Source organism: Mobula hypostoma, chromosome 17 (assembly GCF_963921235.1).
Source record: "Mobula hypostoma chromosome 17, sMobHyp1.1, whole genome shotgun sequence".
Taxonomy (NCBI): domain Eukaryota; kingdom Metazoa; phylum Chordata; class Chondrichthyes; order Myliobatiformes; family Myliobatidae; genus Mobula; species Mobula hypostoma.
This window is the reverse complement of record NC_086113.1, coordinates 31979832-32006015: the sequence shown is the minus strand read 5'-3', so window position 1 is coordinate 32006015 and position 26184 is coordinate 31979832. Positions and strand designations below refer to the sequence as shown.

The 26184-nt window shown below is 43.2% G+C and overlaps 2 protein-coding genes across 4 annotated transcripts in view; one reads left to right on the top strand and one right to left on the bottom strand.

The window, feature by feature from the left end:
• The window catches only part of fyco1a (FYVE and coiled-coil domain autophagy adaptor 1a), a 244449-nt gene that overhangs the window by 61348 nt on the left and 156917 nt on the right, over positions 1 to 26184 (top strand). The gene's annotated exons all lie outside the window — the stretch shown is intronic.
• LOC134357909 (myosin heavy chain, skeletal muscle-like) lies at positions 1487 to 8910 on the bottom strand. Its single transcript, XM_063069672.1, has 2 exons — positions 5107 to 8910; positions 1487 to 4355 (listed from the first exon to the last, which is right to left on the bottom strand). Exon 2 carries the CDS (start codon positions 2249 to 2251, stop codon positions 1502 to 1504), a length of 750 nt encoding a protein of 249 aa, XP_062925742.1. The 5' UTR covers positions 2252 to 4355; positions 5107 to 8910; the 3' UTR covers positions 1487 to 1501.

Below are 26184 nucleotides of genomic sequence, written 5' to 3'. Positions count from 1 at the left end.
GTGCTGATTCATAGTACTGTAATGACCCTTACATCAGTTTATTGATAAGTGACAGGACACTGATTAAGTAGTAATTGACTGGATTAGATGTATTTGGGTTTGTTTCCCTTTGGTTGTTGAAGTACTGACAGTAACCAGTAGGGGGAGTCAAGAGGAGGAAAATGATGATGGCAACTAAGATGAAACGCACATCTTTTCACTACTTAAACTGGAGTATTGCAAGGGTCCTGTACATTGTTTTGGAGTGTTTGTGTGTGTCTATGTATGTGTGTGTATGTATATGTAGCCTCCTGGTAAGCCTCAGGCTCATTCAGCTCGCTTTCGTCTAGGGGGAGCAGCCTTCAGCCCCGCCAAACTGATGAATCAAGTTTGTGTAGATGCTGTGTGATGTACTCCACCACGCCAAATAACAGACAATACACCATATGCGATTAAATGATTACACTTTATAAGTATTTCTTGGTGATGGGTTGGTAGAAACAAATACAATAAAGGTGCCAAGTCAGTAACTCTATCAGTTCTGTGCACAAATAATTCATTGGAGCTCTTACAGAACTGGGTCTCCATTTCCTCCAGTCGATGTCCTCCGAACACCACCGACCCTCGAATGGGACCACCCTTGGTGGTCGACCAAATGCTCCACACGAGTCTGTCCTCGTCTGTTCTCCTTGCCGAACTCCCGCTCAGGGTCCGTTCTGTCGCCCAGCTTATAGCATCTCTCGGGTCGCGTCTCCTCTCTCTGTCCCTATCACGCCTTCTACCCAAAGCCTGCAAAACAATAGCTTACAGACACACAAGAAAGAATAATGTCTATCCCAATTGGTTAGCAAATGAATACAATTCCTGTTATCAATTCCTGTTATCAGTAATTATAACCCAAACAAACTGCTACCGTTAACTCAGCAGTTAACATTACAGAGAAGCCATTTTATTATAACATAACGAAGAAGCCACTTTATTAGCCTTAGCAGTAACATAAAAGAAGAAACCCTTACACTCTTCCCCCCCACCAAATTTAGTCATGTCCTCATGACTTCTAAATAACTCGCCAACCCTTCATGCAGACACAAAAACCCAATCCAGGTACAAACAGTGACATTGCTCCCCAACAGTAGACCTTACGCCCTGTTCCTCAGGCGCTACATAGGCCAACCTATCTGGCAGTTTCCTAATCCTCCCAAGACCTCCGTACCCCCTCACCTAAACCCTTCAGGCTCGGACACTACTGGGGATACCTCGGGTCTGCTTGCCAAATCCTCTCTCAATCTCTCACTCATGCCCCCACTGCAACTCGGAGCCCCCTGTCCTGTGTCCAGGGCCCCACTTCTTTTCCTTCAGGGTCCTGCTGTAACCCAGGCTGCCCACAGATAGCCCTCCTCACTACCCCTGACTCAGTGGGAGAAGGGCCAAAAGTCTCTTCCTCTATCAAGGGAAAGTTAGCGAAAGGCAGCATGTACCACATATCCAGCAGATAATCCTTCGAATCTGTATTCTTTCCCATTTACTTGATTGGTAGCTGCTGTTTGATTTTCTCCAATCTGAAGCACTTAGCTTGGGCTGCCTCTGCAGCCTCTTCAGCCTCCTGCAATCGAGACGTCAGCTTCTTCCTGGACTCCTCCAACTCTTGCCACAGTCTCAGCAGTTCTGACTCCCGCTTCGTGTTCATCTCCATCTGGGACGCAATTACACCACCAGTTTCTTCCAATCTGTTCTGGATCGATTTCTTGAGTTTCTGCTGATCCTTTCGAAGGTTGGTCATTGTTTTGTCTCTATGGATTAATTCATCAGTAAATGACCGCAGTTTCGGCTCGGAATTCCGTTTCCCCATCTCCACTTTGACGAACGTGGACTGCAATTCTTCAGTGGTTGTCCCAAAATTGCAGCACTCAGTCTCCAGCCTGCATTTCTGAGCATTCAGTTCAGCGGTGCAAATCTTCTCACTCAGGAGCTGCGTCCTTCTCCAGACCTGGCACTCGTCCAAAGAAAGTTTTACTTCGTTAATCCCTAGTCGCCCGGGATCCCTCACTCGCCTTGCTTCATAGTCTTCCAAGGCGAATCCCAATGCTAGGAGATCATCCAAATACACCAAAACTCCAAACAAGTCCACATCCCCCATGGTCTTCCCCATGGTCTTCCCCATGCCCGGCGGGAAGGTTGCAAGGGCTCCGGATATGCCCTGTGGCATCTTTTCAGACTGGAAGAGTCCTAGGGGACCTGTAATGGCCGTCTTCTCCTTGTCGGCCTCACTCATCGGGATCTGGCATTATCCACTCCTCAGCTCCAGCACATTAAACCACGTCACACCACTCAGACAGACCATCGCGTCTTCGGCCCTCAGGACCGTATACTGGTCAATGACAGTGCGTCTGTTCAGTGTCCTATAATCCACACACACGTTGCCTACGTCTTCCATGGCCGCAGGGGCCGGTCGCCGTGACCTCTCTCTCACCGTGGTGTCTTCAGCGGTCAACTCCCCTCCTTCATGGTATTTCAGAGTGTCTACTAAGAGGGTCTCACCCTCAGATACTTCCCCCAGGCCGTACCACCATCAGCTCTCGTTTAAATTCGGTACTGGCCCCATGCTGCTATACACGTCCTCACAAGCAGCTCGAAACACTGGGTGCACAGACAATGCCCCCCAAACAGCTCTCACCTGCCTCCTCCTGGCAGGCCCCCATGTGCCTCCTCACCAGCAGGGTGTTGGTCCCCTCCAGAATCGAAACGTTGCCCGTCTCACCAGGGTCCGGACACATCATCATTAACGATTCACGACCCTCTGACACCCACACATTGGCCTCCAAGAACTCCAGTTTCACTGACCAATAACCGTCGTCTGGATAATCACCAGCACTGGTACCCCAAATCTTCAGTGCCCTTAATGTTGTCAAGGGTAAATGCTTCAGAAACCGGTTGTAAAACGAACTGTACAACAACTTGACCTGCACCCCATTGTCGAGGATGGCCTTACCATAGCTTCCATCTATCTGTAACGACACACAGGGGTGTGGTCCCTCTAAGCCTTCAGGAATAGGGTTTTTTCCTTTCGGGTGTTCCTTGGTACATTGCTGAGAACGTGCTCCCCCAGAGACCCCAAGCCATTCTCCCACTGGGCCTCCACTAAGTTTCCGGACACCTCTCTGATCAGCTGAACAGCTGAGGGAGGGGCTGATCCCCTTAACTGATCCCCCTGGCACCGCAAGCAATTTATCTGCCCCCTAGCCAGAGAAGATACCCTGAAAACTTTCCACTAATCTCCTGACACAGGTATGGAAAGCCCTCCCAGGTGCTGCATTTTACTTCCAGTCGAACCAAACACATTTTCCCCCGCTTTCAGATAACTGGCAGCTGTCACTACGGGGTAATTGAACCTGACAGTTCTAACACCGTCACCAGCCCGCCTACTCAAATTTCCAACCAATCCCTGTCGCTCTCCCTCAACCGACACTGCCACTCATCTAACAACTGAGAGGTCTGTTCCACCCACGCCTCCGCCCCTTTAGGGGTGGACATTATCCCAATAACCAGGCGGAGCCTGCCATAGCTGGAACATTTATTTGCAGACACTACCTCCGAATCAGACCACTCTTTCCTCTCTCTCCTAACAGCCCATGGCCCCACCTCACCTGGGGCACCAATAGACACTAGCAGTCCCACCACCATCTTGTCAGCGCTAGTCTGAACTTGAACAAAGACCTCCGGGATACCAACAGCCACCCACCCAACACGCATGCAGTAATAATCAGCAATCCCACAGAGGTACACCAGCTTTCCGCCCCTACAGCATGTATAATTTAAACAGGGCGATCACACAGCATCGAACGGAATCCAAACCCGGACGATGGCCCCCACAATGTATCCTCCTCCTGGTAAGCCTCAGGTTCGTTCAGCTCGCTTTCATCTAGGGGAGCAGCCTTCTGCCCTGCCAAACTGGCTAATCAAGTTTGTTTAGATGCTGTGTAATGTATCCCACCATGCTAAATAACAGACAGTACACTATATGCGATTAAATGACTACACTTTATAAGTATTTCTTGGTGATGGGTTAGTACAGACAAATACAATAAAGGCACCAAGTCAGTAACTCTATCAGTTCTGTGCACAAATAATTCGTTGGAGCTTTTACAGAGCTGGGTCTCCCTTTCCTCCAGTCGATGTCCTCCGAACTCTGCCGACCCTTGAATAGGACCACCCTCCATGGTCGACCAAATGCTCCACATGAGTCTGTCCTCGTCTCCTCTCCTCGCCAAAGACCCTGGGCCTCGGACTCCCACTCGGGGTCCATTCTGTCGCCCAGTTACAGCATCTCTCGGGTCGCGTCTCCTCTCTCTGACCCCATCGCACCTTCTCCCCAAAGCCTGCAAAAACAATAGCTTACAGACATGTAAGAAAGAATAACATCTATCCCAATTGGTTAGCAAATTAATACAATTCCTGTTATCAGTAATTATAACCCAAACAAGCTGCTACTATTAACTCAGCAGTTAACATTACAGAGAAGCCATTTTATTATAACATAACAAAGAAAGCCATTTTATTAGCCTTGGCAGTAACATAAAAGAAGAAACCCTTGCATATAAAAACAATGAAATCTAAACAGTTGGGGGAAAAGACTGCAGACGAACAAAATTCCAACAATTTGGCTGGCACAGTATGAGGGATTAAAAGAAGACTTTGCTTTTTGCTTGGATCGGTTTGAAAGGATTTTTAGTCCAAATGAATCACAGATTTCAAAAAAAGCCAAATATATTAATTGGTATTTCAGGACTTAGAAATGGTGTGCTTTCTAAACTTCTGGTAACACCAAAGAAATTGGTGGATTTGATATGCACAAAACTTAGCTAAATTTTCAAAACATTTCAAGCCCAAGTTAATGCTTACTCAGAAGGTTTCAGATTTCATCATTGACAGCAAGAGGAAAGATAAGGTCTTGCTAACTCTACAACTGCATTGAAGTGTCTGGTAATCTCCTGTGGTTTTAGTGTGTTCTCAGATGATGTGCAGATGCATTTGTCAGTGGTTTGTAAGGGAAAGCTTATCGCAAATGACTATTAAGAAAAGACTTCATGTAGCCAGCTGTGATATTCCTTATCTAGAAAGACACTGTACCATGAAATTATTATCATCTTCCCCAATCAGGAGTGCTGTTCAATGAGTCGATCCAGCATGAAGACACAGCAAGAGTGCCAATAGGTGAAGTGGTTCTTCTCCATTTAAATTGCAAAGACACGGTCCTCAGATGGATTTACCTCAAACAATGCCATGTTGCACAAGCGGGCATGTTACTATTGCATTAGAAGTCTTTTGACATATGGTCCCACAGTTGCAGGAGAATAGATTACTTAGAGTTTTGCAAAAGTGCAAAACCTTTGGATACAAAAAAGGATGTAGACCAGAAGGGAATTTGAGTAATTAATTGCACAATGCAGGAAATTGCGACAGAGTATACCTCAGTATAGATCTTGGAGGAAAATCAGTAAGCATCGATATTGCCTATGTGAGAGGGCATATAGAAGGGGAAGCTTAGGACATGACCATTGCAGCTTTCACGCATTCATATCTTGTCATAGATAGGAGACTGTTGGGTGCTGTTGTTGTACCATTGGTAGTGAATAGATACAGGTCATGTGTTACTGAATATTGAACTTAATCACGTGTTTTAGATGTTGGCTAGGAAAGATCAACTTGAATTGGGCAGAGTTCTTTAGCTTACAAAGCCAAAGAAACCATTTCACAGTATGTTCTATGAGGAATGGTTGGATAGAGATGTTTCTATCTATTAAACAGGGCTAGAGGAAAATAAAGATTTCAAATCAAAGATGCCCATGGAACCAGAAATCACTTCTAACTTCGCCAAACTTGGACATATCCCATGCCATTAATGAAGCAGTTAAGAATGAATGGATTGACTAGAGAGGCATGACAATGTGGCAGGCATAGAGAGGAGTGACAGATAGCTTCTGTTTTCATACCAAACCAAAACATGGCAGTGAGGCTATTTGGTGAGTATAAGGTAATAGTAAGTTGTGGCATGAAAGTGGAAATACAGTTGGCCCTCGTTATCCGTGAGGGATTGGTTCCGGGACCCCTCCCAACCACTGACCTTAGGCTAACTGCCTATAGTTTCCTTTCTTTTGCCTTCCTCCCTTCTTGAATTGTGCAGTGATATTTGCAATCTTCCAGTCCTCTGGGACCATGCCAGAATCAAGTAATTCTTGAAAGATCATGACCAATTTATCCATTATCTCTTCAGCAATCTCTCTCTGGACTCTGGGATGTATTCCATCTGATCTAGGTGACTTTTTCACCTTCAGACCTTTAAGTTTGCCTAGCACTTTTTCCTTTGTAATAGCAATGGCACTCACTCCTGCTCCCTGACACTCAAGGAACACTGCTGTTGTCTTCCACAGTGAAGACAAATGCAAAGTACCCATGAAGTTCATCTGCCATTTCTTCATCCCCCGTTACTACCTCACCAGCATCATTTTCCAGTGGTTCAATATCAACTCTCACCTCCCTTTTACTTTTGATATAACTAAAAAAACTTAGTATCCTGCTTTATATTATTGGCTAGTTTGCCCACATCTTTTTCCTACATTTTTGTCTACACCTTTTTCCTTCTTATAGCTTTTTAAGTTCTCTTTTGTTGGATTTTAAAAGCTTCCAAGTCATTAAACTTCCCACTCACTTTTGCTACTTTATATTAAAGATTTCAAAGGTACATTTAATGTTAGAGAAATGTATACAATATACATCATAAAATACTTTTTCTTCACAATCATCCATGAAAACAGTGGAGTGCCCCCAAAGAATGAATGACAGTTAAATGTAAGAAGTGTAAACGGCAGCAAAGCAACGATCCCCCCTCCCCACCAGCAAATAAAAGCATCGGCACCCACCACCGAGCACTCAAGCGTGCAGCAAAGCATCAGCAACGACAGACTTACAGTACCCCAAAGACTACTCAATCACTACTATTTGACATACCACAGGCGCTCTCTGTCCCTAATAAGGGAAAAAGAGGAGTCTCTGTTTCACAGCGAGAAGGGACACAAAACAAACAACTCGCTGGTTTACGACGTTAAAAGTTCGTTGCGTCGCTTTTTCTGAGCTCTGTGCCCAAAGAACTCAGGTCTCTGGGCACACAGCCAGCAGCCAGCTCGCTGCTTTCCATCTTCTTTCTCCCACGACATACCAAATTCCTGCAGAGGCACCGACCTTCAGTCCGCCTGTCTTCAGAGCTTTGTGGTCCTGGAACTCCGAAGGCGAGCTAATCTCCTAGGCCGCATCCTTGGCATATCGAATAACGGCCAGTCGTGAAACCCCGCGAGCGGGTCCCATTCCTACAAAGAACCGAAGTCAGCGTGTAATTCCAGGTCAGGGTCTTCAAAAGAACCCTGAAAGGGAAAAATGGAGATATTAAAGATAGAAATAGAGCTGCTTCTGAAGATGCAAGTAAAGGAGATGCCATTAGGCGCCATTTTCTCTCCTAAGCCTCCTTCCTTCCTTGGCTTATATGCCACTTTCTTGGCTTTTATGCAGTCCTTAACCTCCCTTGTCGGCCATGGTTGCCCACTCCTGCCATTTGAGAACTTCTTCCTCTGTGGGACATATTTATCTTGCACCTTGTGAACTATTCCCAGAAACTTCAGCCATTTCTGCTCTGCCATCATCCCCACCAGTATCCTCCTCCAATCCACCTGGACAAGCTCTTCTCTCGTGCCTCTGTAATTCCCTTTATTTCATTGTGATGCTGATACATCTGACTTGTGTTTCTCCCTCTCAAACTGCAGTATGCATTCAATCATATTCGGATCACTGCCTCCTAAGGGTTCTTTTATACGAAGCTCCTTAATAAGATCTCGGTTATTACATAATACCCAGTCTAAGATAGCTTTTCCCCAAGTAGGCTCAAGCACAAGCTTCTGTAAAAAGCCATTGTAGGCATTCAACAAACTCCCTCTCTTGTGATCCGACACCAGCCTGATTTTCCCAGTCCCTTTGCATATTGAAATCCCCCCATTACAATTGTGTCATTATCCTATTGCATGCCTTTTTCAGCTACCTTTGCAATCTCAACCCCACATCTTGGCTACTATTCGGAGGTCCATATTCCAATAACTCCCTTGCAGTTTCTTAACTCCACCCACAAACATTCAACGTTCTCTGACCCTATGTCACCTTTCTAAAGATGTAATTCCATCTCTTACCAACAGAGCCACACCACCGCCTTTGCCTTCTTGCCTGTCCTTTGGGTACAAAGTATATCCTTTGACGTTAAGCTCTCAACTATGGCCTTCTTTCAGCCGCAACTCAGTGATGTCCACAGCGTCAATCTTGAATTGCGCCACGAGTGTCCACCTTATTCTGAATGCTACGCACTTTTAAATACTGCACCATCAGCCCAGCATTCTTTGCTCTTTTGAATTTTGCCTCTGTGGTACCATTTAATTCTTTGCTCTGTCTGCATTTGTACCCAATCACTGGCTTGTCCATCCTTACATTCATGTTACATCCGTCATCTACTTATAAACCTGCTGACCCATCCTCAGCTCTATTAAACTGTTTCCCATCCCCCTGCCATATTAGTTTAAACCACTCCCAACAGCTCTAGGAAACCTGCCTGCAAGAATATTGGTCCCCCTCAGATTCAGGTGCAACCCATCCCTTTTGTACGGGTTCCACAGACCCCAGAACAGGTTGCAATTATCCAGAAATCTGAATTCCTGCCCCTTGCTCCAATGCTCCAGCCATGCACTTACCTGCCACCTTATTCTTTTCCTATCAACACTGAGGTGTGGCACAGACAGCAATCCCGAGATTACTATCCTTGAGGTTCTGCGTCTCAGCTTCCTTCCTTACTCTCTGTATTCTTTTTTCAGGACCTCCTTCCTTTTTCTACCTATGTTGTTGGTACCAACAGGTACCACAACTTTTACTTTCTCTGCAACTGAGACACATTACGAGGGGTGATTGATAAGTTCGTGGCCTAAGGTAGAAGGAATCAATTTTAGAAAACCTAGCACATTTATTTTTCAACGTAGTTCCCTCCTACATGTACACACTTAGTCCAGCGGTCGTGGAGCATACGGATCCCTTCTTTGTAGAAGTGGTCCACAGCAGGGATGATTGATAAGTTTGTGACCTACGGTAGAAGGAGATGAGTTATTATTTTTAATCTTTCTGCATTATCACTCAAAGAGTTGAACTGCACATGCACATAATGAGAGCGTCTTGGACCTCCTGGTGGTCCACAGCAGGGGTGATTGATAAGTTCATGGCCTAAGGTAGAAGGAGATGAGTTGTACAGCTCTCGTTACATGCACGTGCAGTTCAGCTCTTTGAGTGAAAATGCAGAAAGTTTGAAGTTAATAGCTCATCTTCTACGTTAGGCCACAAACTTATCAATCACCCTGCTGTGGACCACTTCTGGGGGTCCAAGACACTGGCTTCTACAAAGAAGGGATCCGTATGCTCCACGACTGCTGGACTAAGTGTGTAAATGTAGGAAAAATACACGTGCTAGGTTTTCTAAAATTGACTCCTTTTACCTTAGGCCACAAACTTATCAATCACCCCTCGTATTCTACAGTCTGTTTTTGTTTATCATGTACAACCGCAATGTACTTTTGTAATGAATTGAAACTCTGAACGGTAGGCAAGTCAAGAAAATTTTCACTGTACCTCTGTACATGTGGCAATAATAAATCAATTTACTGGATCAAGCAAATAAGTTATTTCCTTTTTTTGTTCTCGTATCATTTGATTGGGTTTATATGTTTTATGTATGTTATTAAATATTGCTTGTAAAAAAAAGCTACATTTATATTAACTTTTTTAACAACCTCAAGTCATCTTAAAGGACTTTAAAGACAATATTTAACTTGCTTGGTCTTAGTTAAACTCAGAATAACGATGACAATGGAACCACAATGAGTTTTGAAGATTTCCAGTGTAAGTCTCATTTGACTAGAACAAAGTACCTAGATCATCAGTGGGACTTACTGGCTATTAAGCATGTGGAAACATTTTTAGCAAAGATCTGATCAAGATTAAGATCAGTTGTTCAGAAGCATATTCCTGTATGTGTAACCACTAGTAAAAATGATCTTGAATATTCCCTTCAATAAGAAACATATTTAAATTTAAGATTTGATATATTGATACTGCAATGTATCCAATTTCCACCTCACTTTATTTCCCTGCATTTGCATTCTCTTACATGTGCATAAATTATTTGTCATTGATTCCCTTGCAATCTACAAAACAAAAGCGTAATTTACAATAGTCAGTTAATCTTCTAGCCCATCTTATGTGAGAGGAGGATATAGAAGTATGCTGGAAAACCCGAACAGTCTCAAAGAGTTCAAGTCAAAACCACAAAGTATGCACTTAAGGTCAGGATAGCTGAATATATGTTAATTTCATGCATAACTGTCAGACATTGTCATCAGTTATAGAGGTATCATACTATAGAACTATGCCATTGTATTTATGGCATTGATTGTAGTTTCTAAATATCACCACTTATTTCAGCATTCTGCATTGTATACTTTGCCATTTGCCATTCTATTCTATCCACAATACCACCTATCTTCGTATCACCTGCAAACTTATTAACACTGTGATGGTATTGGGTTTGCTGACTGTGAAGTTCTAAACTCAAACAAAAACCTCAAGCCCTATCGGATATAAATACTCTCGAACTCTCTAAGGTTCAAAGGATTATTTTATTGTCGAAAAGTATAGATGTACGATACAATATGATACTCATTTTTTCCAGATGGCTATGAAATACTCTTACTAAAGGGAGGTTATACTGTAGCTACTCAAACTTCAAAAGCTAGTTTACTTCCCTGTTATTCTCCATGGCAAGTTTAGCTGGCAATACCCACTATTCGAGTGGTGGGTTCCCTCTCCTTATCAATGAGAAGATACTTCCAGCTAATAAAGTAATTTAAAACACAGTTCATTTTTACGGTGATATACATTTAAATCTACACGTTCTTAAAGCACATTTAAAACAAGTCAACAGAGCTTTACCAAGAGGGATTTCTCACAGGTCGGCAGTGGTTATTTAAAAATGGAGCTTCGAGAGCGTTTATCCATTGTACGTGACCTATCAGCGGCGTCAACAGAGCTTTACCAAGAGGGATTTTTCGCTGGTTGGCGGCGGTTATTTAAAAAGGGAGCTTCGAGAGCGTTTGTCCATTGTATGTGGCCTATCAGTGGCTATAACTGGAGCACCATTCGTGAGTTAGATAGCAGGGAAGGTTCAGGCATAAAAGGGAGACACTGCCTTGAGGAGCGATCATCGATGGAGTGATCTGAGGCAGGGTGTTAGGGCTTTGGCTCATTCGGGCTTCAGCGAGGTAAGTGGGTGAGTGGACTTTGTCTTTTTTCTCTTTCCTTTTTTTTAAGAGGAATAATGAGCATGTCTGTAGGGTTAGTACTTTGCTCTGGGTGTCAAATGTGGGAATCCAGGGAATCTACCAGTCTCCCAGATGGCCACATCTGCACCAGATGCACCGAGATGCAGCTCCTGAGAGACCGTGTTAGGGATCTGGAGCTGTGGCTTGATGACCTACAGCTTACTGGGGAAAGTGAGCAGACGATAGATAGGAGCTACAAGGAGTTAGTCACCCCAAGGCTGCAGGAGTTAGAAAAGTGGGTGACTGTCAGGGAAGGGATAGGAAGAGCTCAGGTAGTATAGAGCACCCCTGTGGCCATCCCCCTCAGTAATCATTATCATGTTTTGGATGCTGTTGAGGAGGGTGACCTGACAGAGGACGACCACAGTGATTGGGTCTGTGGCACTGAGCCTGGTTCTGCGGTGCAGAAGGCAGAGAAGAAGATGGTAGTCATAGGGGATTCCAAAGTGAGGGGAACAGACAGGAGGTCTGTCAGCCTAATAGAGATACCTGCATGGTGTGTTGCCTCTCAGGTGTCGGGGTATATGATGTCTCCGATCGGGTGCAGAGTATTCTAAAGGGAGAGGGTAAACAGCCAGAAGTTTTGGTACACATTGGCACCAATGACATAGGTAGAAAAAGGGAGGAGTTCCTGAAGAGAGAATTCAGGGAGTTGGGTAGGAAACTGAAAAGCAGGACCTCCAGGGTAGTAATCTTGAGATTGCTGCCTGTGCCACATGCTAATGAGTGCAAGAATAGCATGATCAGGCATATTAATGTGTGGCCGAGAGACTGGTGTAGGGGGCAGGACTTCGGGTTCTTGGATCATTGGGGCCTCTTCTGGGGGAGGTACAACCTGTACAAAAAGGACAAGTTACACCTGAACCCTGAAAGGTCCAGTATCTTAGCAAACAGGTTTAATAGAGCTGTTAGGGAGGGTTTAAACTAAATTGGCAAGGGGATGGGAACCGGGGTGATAGGGCTGAGGAAAGGGAAAATAAATCAAAGCTGGTGTGCAACAGAGGTGATAGAAAGGACAGACAGGAGATGAGGCATAATCTCAGCCAGTGGCATGAGTTACAGCAGTGGTCCCCAACCACCGGGCAGCAAAGCATGTGCTACTGGGCCGCGAGGAAACGATATGCTTTGGCGATATGAAGCGATGTGGGTCAGCTGCACCTTTCCTCATTCCCTGTCACGCCCACTGTTGAGCTTGAACGCACGCGAGATCATAATGCACGCCTGGTCATTACCCATGCCGGACATCACCCACGCCGGAGGTCATCAGCCAGTATGAGTATGAGAATTTCTTTGGAAGAGGACATAAAAGGCCTAACGATGATGATAACATGCAGACAGATGAGGCAGAGACTGCAAAAAAAAGAAAGCTTCCTTCAACAGAAAATACGACGAGTCGTACATAAAATATGGCTTTATTGCGACCAGTGACTCGCACACTCCAAGTCCCCTGTGTGTGATATGTGGAGACAAGCTGTCTAATGAGGCAATGAAGCCCTCAAAACTGCTTCGGCACCTTGAGTCCAAGCACCCTGCACTTAAAGAAAAACCCGTTGGAGTTTTTTTTGAGTGGAAAAAAAGTGAGCAAGCGGGACAGAAGCAAGTACTGAGAGCCACCGCCTCCACAAATGCTGCTGCTCTGAGAGCGTCGTACTTAGTGGCTGGCCATATTAGAAACCTTTCACTGTTGGTGAAGAATTGATTCTGCTTGCTGCCAAGGACATGTGCCGTGAACTGTTGGGAGAAGCTGCAGCTAACAAGATGGCACAGGTTTCTCTTTCAGTTACCACAGTTTCAAGGAGAATCGATGACATAGCACAGCTGTTGGAATGGCTTAACGAGTCACCATGGTATGCTACCCATGTCGATGAGTCTACCGATGTCGACAACAAGGCAATGCTGCTGGTTTATGTGCGATATATATTTCAAGACGATATGCACAAGGATAATGTGTGCACTGCCGCTGCCAACTAACACAACTGGAGCAGAACTATTCAAGTCTTTGAATGACTACATGTCAGGCAAACTGGACTGGTTATTCTGATTTGGAATATGCACAGACGGGGCTGCAGCTGTGACTGGACGGCTGTCTGGTTTCACTACCCGAGTCAAAGAGGTTACTCCTGAATGCCAGTCTACACACCGTGTCATACACAGGGAAATGCTAGCTAGCCGAAAAACGTCACCTGATCTTAACAGCGTATTGAGTGATGTTGTTGAAGTTACCAATCACATCAAAGCAAAAGCCCTTAAACTCACGTCTGTTTGAGCAGCTTTGCGAGGAAATGAATACAGAGCACAAATGCCTTCTCTTACACATTGAAGTCAGGTGGCTATCAAAGGGGAGAGCCCTGGCCAGGGTTTTTGAGTTAAGAAATTTCTTTCAGGGAAAAAGTCACCACTGGCAGCACACTTCAGTGACGAGGAGTGGATAGCAAAACTTGCTTATCTGTGTGACATCTTCAACCTGCTCAATGAACTCAATTTGTCACTTCAGGGGAGAATGACAACTGTCTTCAAGTTGGCAGATGAAGTGTCTGGTTTCAAAGCCAAACTGGAACGTGGGATCGGCGAGTGGACAGAGGCATATTTGACATGTTCCCAACATTAGCTGGGATTTTGGGAAAGATTGAGGCTGCACCGTCTTTCTCACAGCTGGTGCGCGATCACCTAACTTCGCTGCCGATAGTATTCGAGTGTTACTTCCCAACCGCAAATGACCCAAGACGTGCAAAGGAATGGGTCCATGACCCATTTGTGAATGTCGCTGGTGAATCATCCATGTCAGCCCGGAAGAAGATCAACTCCTCGAGCTCGCAAATGACGGTGGGCTGAAAAGTATGTTTGACATAACATCTCTGCCGGCATTCTGGATCAAAGTCAAGGCTGAATACCCTGAGATAGCCACAAAAGCACTGAAAACGTTGCTTCCATTTCCAACATCATATCTTTGCAAAGCGGGGTATTCTGCAGTGAATGCAACGAGAACTAAATTGCGGAATAGACTGGACATAAGGAACCCCCTTTGAGTATCGCCGTCTCCCATCACCCCTCGATGGGACCGTCTTGTTGCAGGAAAACAAGCCCAGGGCTCCCAGTGAATCAGCGATATTGGGTTGCCAACTGTCCCGTATTAACCGGGACATCCTGTATATTGGGCTAAGTTAGTTTGTCCCATAGGGACTGCCCTTGTCCCGTATTTCCTCCGCTAAGGTACAGTGTTCCTATGAAACCTTTCGTGCCGAAATGGCGTAAAGCGAAGAAGCAATTACCATTAATTTATATGGGAAAATTTTTGAGCTTTCCCAGACCCAAAAAAGAACCTACCAAATCATACCAAGTAACACATAAAACCTAAAATAAAACTAACATATAGTAAAAGCAGGAATGATACGATAAATACACAGCCTATATGAAGTAGAAATAATGTATGTACAGTATAGTTTCACTGAGCAGAATCGCCAAAAACAATTTGTGGAAAAAAATCGGCACGTACACTCATGCGCACACAGGTGCCCGCTCAAGGCTTCATGGTTATGGTAGTCTTTCTCGGGGTAAACACAGTGAGAAAGTGAGAACTGGCCAAAGTTGCCTGGAAAGTGACACTAGCAGGAAGGACAGCAGAGCAGTAATGGTTGGAGTTTCTGCGAAAAATGAGGGATAGTACAAGACAGAAAAATTCCAAGTAAGAGAAATCTTTGAATGGAAGGAAGCTGGCAACTCATATCAAAGAAGATACTAAAAGTTTTTTTTAAATATATAAAGTGTAAAAGGGAGTTGAGCGTAGATATAGGACCAATAAAAAATGACGCTGGAGATATTGTAATGAGAGACACGGAGATGGCAGAGGAACTGAATTCGTACTTTGCATCAGTCTTCACAGTGGAAGGCATCTGCAGTATACCAGACATTTAAGCGTGTCAGGGAGGTGAAGTATGTACAGTGAAAATTACGACTGAGATAGTGCTGAAGAAGCTTAATGGTCTGAGGGTGGATAAATCTTCTGGGCCTGATGGAATGCACCTTTGGGTTCTGAAGGAAGCTGCTGAAAAGATTGCGGAGGCACTAACAATGATCTTTCAAGAATCGATAGATTCTGGCATTGTACCAGATGACTGTAACATTGCAAATGTTACTCAGCTATTTAAGAAGGGTGGGAGGCAGCAGAAAGGAAACTATAGACATGTTAGCCTGACATCAGTGATTGGGAAGTTGTTGGAATCGATTGTTAGGGATGAGATTATGGAATACCTGGAGGCACATGACAAGATAGGCCAAAAGCAGCATGGTTTCCTGAAAGGAAAATCCTGCCTGACTAATCTACTGCAATTTTTTGAGGAAATTACAAGCAGGGTAGACAAAGGAGATTCAGTAGATGTGGTGTATTTAGATTTTCAGAAGGCATTTGACAGGATGCCATACATGAGGCTGCTTAGCAAGATAAGAGCCCATGGAATTACAGGGAAGTTACTAGCATGGGTGGAGTATTGGCTGATCGGCAGAAACCAGAGAGTGGGAATAAAGGGATCGTATTCTGGCTGGCTGATGGTTACCAGTGGAGTTCCACAGGGGTCAGTGTTGGAACTGCTGCTTTTTATGATGTATGTCAATGATTTGTACTATGGGATTAATGGATTTGTGGCTAAATTTGCCGATAATACAAAAGGTAGATGGAGGAGTAGCTAGTGTTGAGGAAACAGAAAGCCTGCAGAGAGACTTAGATAGTTTAGGGGAATGGGCAAAGAAGTTACAAATGAAATACAATGTTGGAAAGTGTATGGTCATATACTTTGCTTGAAAAAATAAACAGGCAGACTATTGTTTAGACGGGGAGTGAATTCAAAATGCAGAGATACAAAGGGACTTGGGAGTCCTTGTGCAGGATACCCTAAAGATTAACCTCAAGGTTGAGTCGGTGGTGAAGAAGGTGAATGCAATGTTGGCAGTCATTTCAAGAGGTATAGAATATAAGAGCGGGGATGTGACGTTGAGGCTCTATAAGGCACTTGTGGGATCATATGGAGTATTATGTACAGTTTTGGGCTCCTTGTTTTAGAAAGGATATATTGACATTGGATTGGGTTCAGAGAAGATTCACGAGAATGATTCCAGGAATGAAAGGGTTACCGTATGAGAAACATCTGGCAGCTCTTGAGGTGTATTCCCTGGAGTTCAGGAGAATGAGGGAGGATCTCGTAGAAACATTCCAAATGTTAAAAGGCCAAACAGATTAGATATTGCAAAGTTATTTCCCAAGGTAGGGGAGTCTAGGACAAGAGGGCATGACTTCAGGAGTGAAGGACGTACATTTAGAACAGATGCAGAGAAATTACTTTAGTCAGAGGGTGGTAAATCTGTGGAATTTGTTGCCACGAGAGGCTGTGGAGGCTAAGTCATTGGGTGCATTTAAGGCAGAGATAGATAGGTTCTTGATTAGCCAGGGCATCGAAGGGTATGGGGGGAAGAAGGCAGGGGAGTGGGGTGACTAGAAGAATTGGATCAGTCCTTGATTGAATTGCAGAGCAGACTCGATGGGCCGAATAGCCTACTTCTGCTCCTATATCTTATGTCTTATGATTTTATCTTGAACATTTTCTAATTCTCACAGTATTTCTATCTTATCTTGAATCATTGTGTCATTATCTTGAATCATGAAACAACACAAAACGTTCCAAAATTACAAACCATTTCTGAAGCACAAACTATTTCTTAAACATGAAGTATTAATAGTGTCTAAGTCACAAAGGAGAAAGGATTGCTTTGAGTTGGTGGACTGGACAGTATTCAGAAATTCATCTTTGAGTCTGAATGAGTACACCACAGTGGTCACTGACTTCATTAAAACTTCTGTGGATGAGTGTGTACCTACAAGAACATACCGTACCTACCTGAACTAAAACCCGTGGATGAGCCAGGACATTCGTAGTCTGCTGAGGGCTAGATGTGTGGCAATCTAGTTATGTGTTCCAGTCCTTACCAAGGGTTACCCATAGCCCTCTATTTTTCTGAGCTCCATTTACCTGTCCAGGAGTCTCTTAAAAGACCTTATCGTATCCTCCTCCACCACCATCGCTGGTAGCCCATTCCACGCTCTCACCATCCTCAGCGTAAAAAACTTACCCCTGATATCTCCTCTGTACTTACTTCCAAGCACCTTAAAACTGTGCCCTCTCATTGCTAGCCATTTTAGCCCTGGGAAAAAGCCTCTGACTATCCACACGATCAATGCCTATCATCATGCTATACACCTCTATCAGGTCACCTCTCATCCTCTGTCTCTCCAAGGAAAAAACGCCGAGTTCACTCAACCGGAAAGTCAGATCGTCCTTCTAGAGGATGAACTCTTGTAAGGCAACAGGCCCTGGTAGACCTGTCTACCTGTGTACATGATAGGGCTGTGAGTTGTGCCAACCAACTGGTGGGTGTATTCAAAGACACTTTCAATCTCTCATTGCTACAGTCAAAAGTTATCACCTACATCAAAAAGGCAACAACCATACCAGTGCCCAAGAGTAGGTGAGCTGCCGTAATGACTGTCATCTAGTAGCCTTCACTTGTGTGGTGATGAATTGCTTTGAAATGTTGGTTATATCTAGAGTCAACTCCTGCCTAAGCAAGGACCTGAAAACACTGCAGCTTTCCTATTGGCACAATAAGTTTACAGTGGATGCGATCTCATTGACTTCACGCGGCCTTGGATCACTTGGACACTACTAATACTTATGTCATGTTGTTGTTTATTGACTACAGCTCAGTGTTTAACAATCATTCCTACAGTTCCGGTCAGAAACTCCAAAACCTGGGTCTCTCTGTCTCCCTCTGCAGCTGGATCCTGGACTTCCTCACTGAAAGACTGCAGTCTGGGTGGCTAGGAAATAACATCTCTGCCTTGCTGAAAGTCAACACTGACACTCCTCAAGGATGTGTGCTTAGCTGACTGCTCTACTCTCTCTACCCCATGACTGTGTGGTTAGGCAGAGCTCAGCTGGCATCTATAAATTTGCTGACAACACAACTGTTGTTGGTGAAATTTCAGAAGGTGACGAGAAGTACAGAAGTGAGATAGATCAGCTGGTTGAGTGGTGTTGCAGCATAAACCTTGTACTCAATGTCAGTAAGGTCAAAGATTTGATTGTGGACTTCGGAAAGGGTAAGACAAGGGAACACACGCTAGTCCTCATTGAGAGATCCGAAGTGGAAAGAGTGAGCAATTTCAAGTTCCTGGGTGTCAGCATCTCTGAGGATATATACTGGGCCCAACATATCAATGCAGTTACAAGGAACAGCTGCAATATTTTATTTGGAGTTTGAGGAGATTTTTATGTTACCAAAGACACTTGCAAGTTTCTACAGATGTACCATGGAGAGCATTCTAACTAGCTGTATCACCGTCTAATAAGGCGGCCGGCAGTGGGAGGCCCTGCACAGGATTGAAATAAGCTGCAGAAAGTTGTAAACTCAGTCAGTTCCCTCATGGGCATTAACCTCCCCAGCATCCAGGAAATCTTCAAGGAACGATGCCTCAAAAAGGCAGGATCCATTATTAAGGACCCCCATCACCCAGGGTATGCCCTCTTCTCTTTGCTACCATCAGGGAGGAGGTACTGGAACTGAAGGCACATGCTCAATGATTCAGCAATAGCTTCTTCCCCTCTGCCATCACATTTCTGAATGGACATTCAGAGCACTACCTCACTATTTTTTAACTCTTTTAATATATATATTTACTGTAATTTACAGTTTTTTAATTATTATGTATTGTAGTATACAGCCACCGCAAAACAACAAATTTCATGACATTTACCATAAACCTGATTCTGACTTCCAAAACAGGGCTACAATTTCTATAAACTAAAAAGACTTACCAATGATGCAGACAAATGAATCATCCATCACAGAAACCGAAGCAGGAGGAATGGATCCTGTTCACCTCTCGTTCCTTTCATGGCTTCTCAATGTTCTTTACCCTATTCCTTAAAAGCCTGAACTTCTCTCTATGTTTATACTCCTTTTCTCTATTTATGTGACCAGAAGCATATGATATTTCCACAGATATCCTTTTAACACAAAAGGCCTGAAAGCATCTTTGGAGATGCAGACCTCAGCTTAATGTTCACAGTTCAGAATTAATGCCATAAAGCTAACCTCTCTGAGTACATAAACCTTTTAACCATCAACACATCAGTTATTGATATTCTAAGTTATATTATCTTTCTGTTCTGCAAGCTTCCTTGAACTAAGCAACTTTGAAGTCAGCTTGTCAACCCAAGTGAAACAACCCCCCTGACTTGTACTGCATCCTAAGCAATAATAAAGCAGATGTAGTGAGCTTGCATCTGCTTCTACAGACTGAATGTCTCGTTATCTACAGAGTTTGTTTGCAAAGCTGTGGCAGAGTGCTTCCTTTAATTTCAAGCTGAATACTGCTTTCTAATTTCAAGTGTTAAAGTCTGACTTCCATTTGTGACCAGCAACTTAACAAACTGGTAGTTAGAAGTTTACTTGCATCTGATTATGATCTTTCAAGTGGCAGCTGCTATTTAGAAAGCAAGCTTAGCGAAAGAAAAATCAAGAAGTGAATAAGTATCACAAACCATCCATCTACACTTTCATCCAGGCCATTTATATACATCACAAACAGCAAAGGTCCCGTTACAGATCCATGCGGAACACCACTTATCACAGACCTTCAGCTAGAATAAGTCCGATCGACCACTGGGCAATCCAGTTCAGAATCCAAAAAACCAATTCGCCATGGATCCCATGCATCTTAACCTTCTGGATGAGCCTCCCATGAGGGACGTTGTCAAATGCATTTCTAAAATCTATGTAAGCAACATCCACAGCTCTACTTTCATCGATTACCCTTGTCTCCTTGTTAAAAAACTCAAGTCAGTGAGTCATGACCTTCCTTGCACAAAATTATGCTGGCTCTCCCTAATTAGGCCATGATTCTCCAAATGCTCATAAATCCTACCCCTAATAATTCTTTCCACTAACTTTCCTAGCACTGATCTGAGACTCACCAGTATAGTGTTTCGAGGATTAACTCTTGTTCTTCCTTGTGACTGAGACACACCTGTTCTGTACTCTGTGCTTTGGTCTTTTAACACCCTCTACATGTTGGATGTGGACTTCCCCAACAACAGCTGTTTCAAATTAATTCCCCGTAGTTCTTGCCTAATACTCTCGTAATTCACTTTGCTCCAATTTAATATTCTAATGTACCATCCGTACTTAGCCTCATCTATAGCAATCTTAAAACTTAAGGAGTTGTGATCCTTGTCCCTAACTGCTCACCCAAACCAGGAAGTGCAAAACTCTGGCCTTTAAATAAGTTTTGAAACATCTTACAATGAATGAAAGATTGGTTCTTAAGCATGATGTTAAGATAGAATCTAAAATATCATAAACTTAAATGTGGAATTGGAAATAATTATTCAGAGACAGTTGGGCTTCAAATACAAAATTAGATTCCAAGTGCAAACCAGGTATTCAGAAATAAATATGGCTTAATATTCTGTTTAAAAATTCAGTCAATAAATTATGACTCTTAAAAACAAATGAACAAAATGTTGTGCTTTTGGTCAGTTCTGTGATTTCAAAAAATATTTATATATACTGGGATTTAATTTGCACACTAGTTGTCTGCCCTGTTGGGTTAGTCTTTCATTGAATCTATTATGGTTATTGGACTTACTGTGTATGCCTTCAAGAAAACAAAATTTCAGTGATATAGGTCACCATATACAAGACATATACATATATGTGAAATCCCTTTTTACTGGACATCTAGAATTGCGGCTCATTAGCCCCTTGCTAACAGCCACTGGCATCATTCGGACATGTCTCATTAGTGGGGCAGCAGTATGCTCGCATTGTTTATTCCAGGGACCTGCTGATTGCGCTTATGCCGACCGGTTTAGCGAACTGAGTGACGGACACCCCTGCTGAAATCTGGAGGAAAAGACACAGAGGATGCAGAGGGGGATCACAAAGGCGAGGAAAGAGGACCGGGTCGAGACAACAGAGACCTATGGAAAAGAGGAGTTCAGTGGGTAATAAAACGGACGAGTTGACAGCACTAGCCAGGAGTCAGAGAACATATCGGGAGTGCAGTGTTATGGGTTTTACTGAAATGGGGCTACACGAGGACATACCCGACCAAAACTTTTCCATGAAGGGCTTCCAGACCGTTCGGGCTGACTGGAAGTTCACTGAGAGCGGTAAGCGTAAAGGAGTTGGGGGCTTTCTGTTCTGGTTAACAACGGATGGTGCAATTCTGGTCATATTACGATTGAGGAACGTGATTGTAGTCCGGGTGTTGAACTTTTTACTATTGGACTCTGGCCATATTCCACCGAGATACAACACTGGGCGTCATGGGAGGTTGTTCCTGCCTGTGGCCATCGAACTTTGCAGCTCCTCCCGTGGAGGGTCAGACACCCTGAGCCAATAGGCTGGTCCCGGTCTTATTTCCATCTGGTATAGTTTGCATATTGTTGTTTGATTGTTTGTGGTTTTTGTATTGCTATATTTATGCTTTATTCTTGGTTGGTGCAGCTGTAACAAAACACAATTTCCCTCGACATCAATAAAGTATATCTATCTATCTATCAGCGATGAGAAAACCACCTCTCTCAGACTCCATACACCAAGGGTACATATGACCCATGAGGTTAGAATGTTTTGCCCACCAGAACCCCGATTTGTGTGAATACTGTATAAATTAATGCTCCCGTGGACTGCATACAATTATAAAGAAATTATATTTATGAATATTAGCTTAACCAAACAGTTATTAAAGAAAAGAAAAAAAATAAAAGGGCCCATCATAATTAAACAGTCAAATGTGCACAGGTTGGAGGTAAAATCTTCCAATAGCCGTTGTGTCCGACATACTCAGGCCACCGACTCTTATTCACTGATCCCCAGTACAATTTTCCCCCCTTGGACTCAATCAGATCACGCATTTCTACTATATTGAATCTTGTAGCTGGTTCTCTCGAGCTTCTTCTCTCTCCATCTCTCACCGAGAAAAGACCTTGACTCACCTCAGTGTCCGTCACAAAACCTCTCTCCCAGCGTTCTCTAGAACCTTCTCTCAATTGCACCATCCTGACTGGATGACACAACTTTCCTAAGCATCCCTTATCTTTAATGGTAATGCAAACACTACAAGCAGAACACAACACTGCTTCTACAGGAAACCATTACATGAAATACCCTACCACATTATCAGTGAAACCTTTACCAGGGCATTACTCATATTTTGTATATAGTGACATATTTGTACTTTGATAATATATTTACTTTGAACTTTGAACATTGAATGTGGGTGGAAGAGTGAGATATTACTGACTGTAACTTCATGATTATTGCCTTTAACCTAATTTTTGGATGTCAGAGGTTGCTCTCAGCTTCTTAATGTTATGGCAATTGACATCAGCACTTACGCGTAAATTAGAAACTGCAGTGTCTTGCATAAAAAGAAATGAGAATTTCCTTTTATATAATATAAGAATAGAAATGGAATAAGTGACACATAGAAGTTAATTGTGTGAGATCATTCATTTTGGATCTTAAGAAATCATTATAATGCTGAGAAATTTAAAACTGGATAGCTGTGAGTGTTTCTGTACTACTCCCAAAGGATAGCTACCAAAAATAATTGAAATATAAAGTATTGTTCCTGAAAATGAACTAAAACTGGAGCCAGGAAACCTTTCCTCATAAAATAATTCTTCAACTTTGAAGGTTTAAGTTGTGAAGAAAAGTTTCACAGCTTCAATAACCTGGGTTCGATTCTAATCATGGGTGCTGTCAACGTGGAATTTGCACATTCTGTCTGTAACAGTATCTCTCTAAACTGTCTATTCTGATTTTTTCTGCTTTAGCATTATTCAGGCAAGTGACAGCATTTGTGTCACAAATTTGCCATGGAATAACCATCTCTTATTGGAGAGAGCCAAGCTACCTATCCTTGACATTCAATGGCATTGTAATCACCAAGTTTCCTTCTATCAGAATTATGGGGGTCACCATTGGTTAGGAACTTGGTAAATGGAAGACCTTCAAAAGTAAAATTTTTAGGGCACAGAGTTTGTATGTTTCTGTCACAATAAAAGGCAAAAGTAACAGGCTTAGGGAACCTTGGTCTTCGAGAGATATTGAGGCTTGGCTAGGACGAAGGGAAAGGTGCATAGCATGGTATAGGCAGCAAGGAACAAATGAAGTACTTGAGGTGTGTAGGAAATGCAGGAGAACACTTAAGAGGGAAGTCAGAAGGGTTAAAAGAAGGCATAAGGTTGCTCTGGCAGACCGAGTGAAGGAGAATCCCAAGGGCTTCTATTAAAAGCAAAAGGATAGCAAGGGACAAAATTGGTCCTTTTGAACATCAGTGTGGTCAACTGTGCACAGAGCTGAAATAGATGTGGGAGACGATAAATGGATTTTTAATCATCTGTATTTACTTGGTATACAGACACAGAGTCTGTAGAAATGAGGCAAAACAGCAGTGAGGTCATGGGTCCTATACGGATTTCAGAGAGTGAGATGCTTGCTGTCTTGAGGCAACTTAAGGTGGATATATCTATAGGGCTTGATAAGATGTTTCCTTGGAGTTATGGGAGGCTAGTGCAGAAACTTAGGGGTTCCTAGCAGAGGTATTTAAAACATTCTTAGCCACAGGTGAGGTGCTGGAGATTTGGAGATAGCTAATGTTGTTTGTTGTTTAAGAAAGGTTCTAAGAATGAGCAGGGAAATTATAGACCAGTGAGCCTGATGTCAGTAGTGGGTAAGCTATTGGAAAGTATTCTAAAGGACCAGATATATACAGTGGCATTTAAAAGTTGGGTACCCTGGTCAAAATTTCTGTTACTGTGAATAGTTAAGTCTGATCTCGAAAAGTCATAATGTTAAAGATGAAACATTCTTTTCAACATTTTAAGCGAGATAAGTGTATTATTTTTGTTTTGTACAATTTTAGAGTGGAGAAAAAGGAAAGAAGCATCATGCAAAAGTTTGGGCACCTCAAGAGATTTGAGCTCTCAGATATCTTTTACCAAGGTCTCAGACCTTAATTAGCTTGTTAGGGCTATGGCTTGTTCACAATCATCATTAGGAAAGGCCAGGTGATGCAAATTTCAAAGCTTTATAAATTCCCTGCCTTCTCAAATGTTGCCGCAACAATCAGCAGCCATGGGCTCCCCTAAGCAGCTGTCTAGTACTCTGAAAATTAAAATAAATGATGCCCACCAAGCAGGAGAAAGCTATAAGAAGATAGCAAAGCGTTTTCAGGTAGCTGTTTCCTCAGTTTGTAATGTAATTAAGAAATGGCAGTTAACAGGAACGGTGGAGGTCAAGTTGAGGTCTGGAAGACCGAGAAAACTTTTTGAGAGAACTGCTCGTAGGATTGCTAGAAAGGCAAATCAAAACCCCCGTTTGACTGCAAAAGACCTTCAGGAAGATTTAGCAGACTCTGGAGTGGTGGTGCACTGTTCTACTGTGCAGCGACACCTGCACAAATATGACCTTCATGGAAGGGTCATCAGAAGAAAACCTTTCCTGCGTCCTCACCACAAAATTCAGCATCAGAAGTTTGCAATGGAACATCTAAACAAGCCTGATGCATTTTGGAAACAAGTCCTGTGAACTGATGAAGTTAAAATAGAACTTATTCGCCGCAATGAGCAAAGGTATGTTTGGAGAAAAAAAGGTGCAGAATTTCATGAAAAGAACATCTCTGTAACTGTTAAGCACGGGGATGGATCAATCATGCTTTGGGCTTGTGTTGCAGCCAGTGGCACGGGGAACATTTACTGGTTGAGGGAAGAATGAATTCAATTAAATACCAGCAAGTTCTAGAAGCAAACATCACACCGTCTGTAAAAAAGCTGAAGGTGAAAAGAGGATGGCTTCTACAACAGGATAATGATCCTAAACACACCTCAAAATCCACAATGGACTACCTCAAGAGGCGCAAGCTGAAGGTTTTGCCATGGACCTCACAGTCCCCCGAAAATCTGTGGATCGACCTCAAAAAAGCAGTGCATGCAAGACGGCCCAAGAATCTCACAGAACTGGAAACCTTTTGCAAGGAAGAATGGGCAAAAATTCCCCAAACAAGAATTGAAGGACTCTTAGCTGGCTATAGAAAGTGTTTACAAGCTGTGATACTTGCCAAAGGGGGTGTTACTAAAGTACTGACCATGCAGGGTGCCCAAACTTTTGCTTCGGGCCCTTTTCCTTTTTTGTTATTTTGAAACTGTAAAAGATGGAAATAAAAAAGTAAACTTGCTTAAAATATGAAAGAAATATGTCATCTTTAACTTTATGCCTTTTGGAAATCAGGTCATCTTTTACTCGCTTAGCTATTCGCAGTAATAGAAATTTTGACTGGGGTGCCCAAACATTTTGCGTGCCACTGTAAGTATTTGAATCGACAGGGACTGATTAGGGATAGTCAACATGACTTTCTGTGTGGTAGATTGTAGAGTTTCATCATAATGAGTTTTTCAATGAAGTTACCAGGGAAGTTGTTGAAGGAAAGAAGGTGGATGTAGTTTACAGTACATGGACTTTAGCAAGGTTGTACATCAGAGGGTGGTCAAGAGGTTCAGTCACTTGGCATTCAGGATGAGGTAGCAAATGGGCTTTGACATTGGCTTCATGGGAGAAGCCATAGAGTGATAGTATATGGTTGCCTCTCTGACTGTGATAGTGATGTAACGTGGAGATCGGCGCTGGGTCTTTTGTT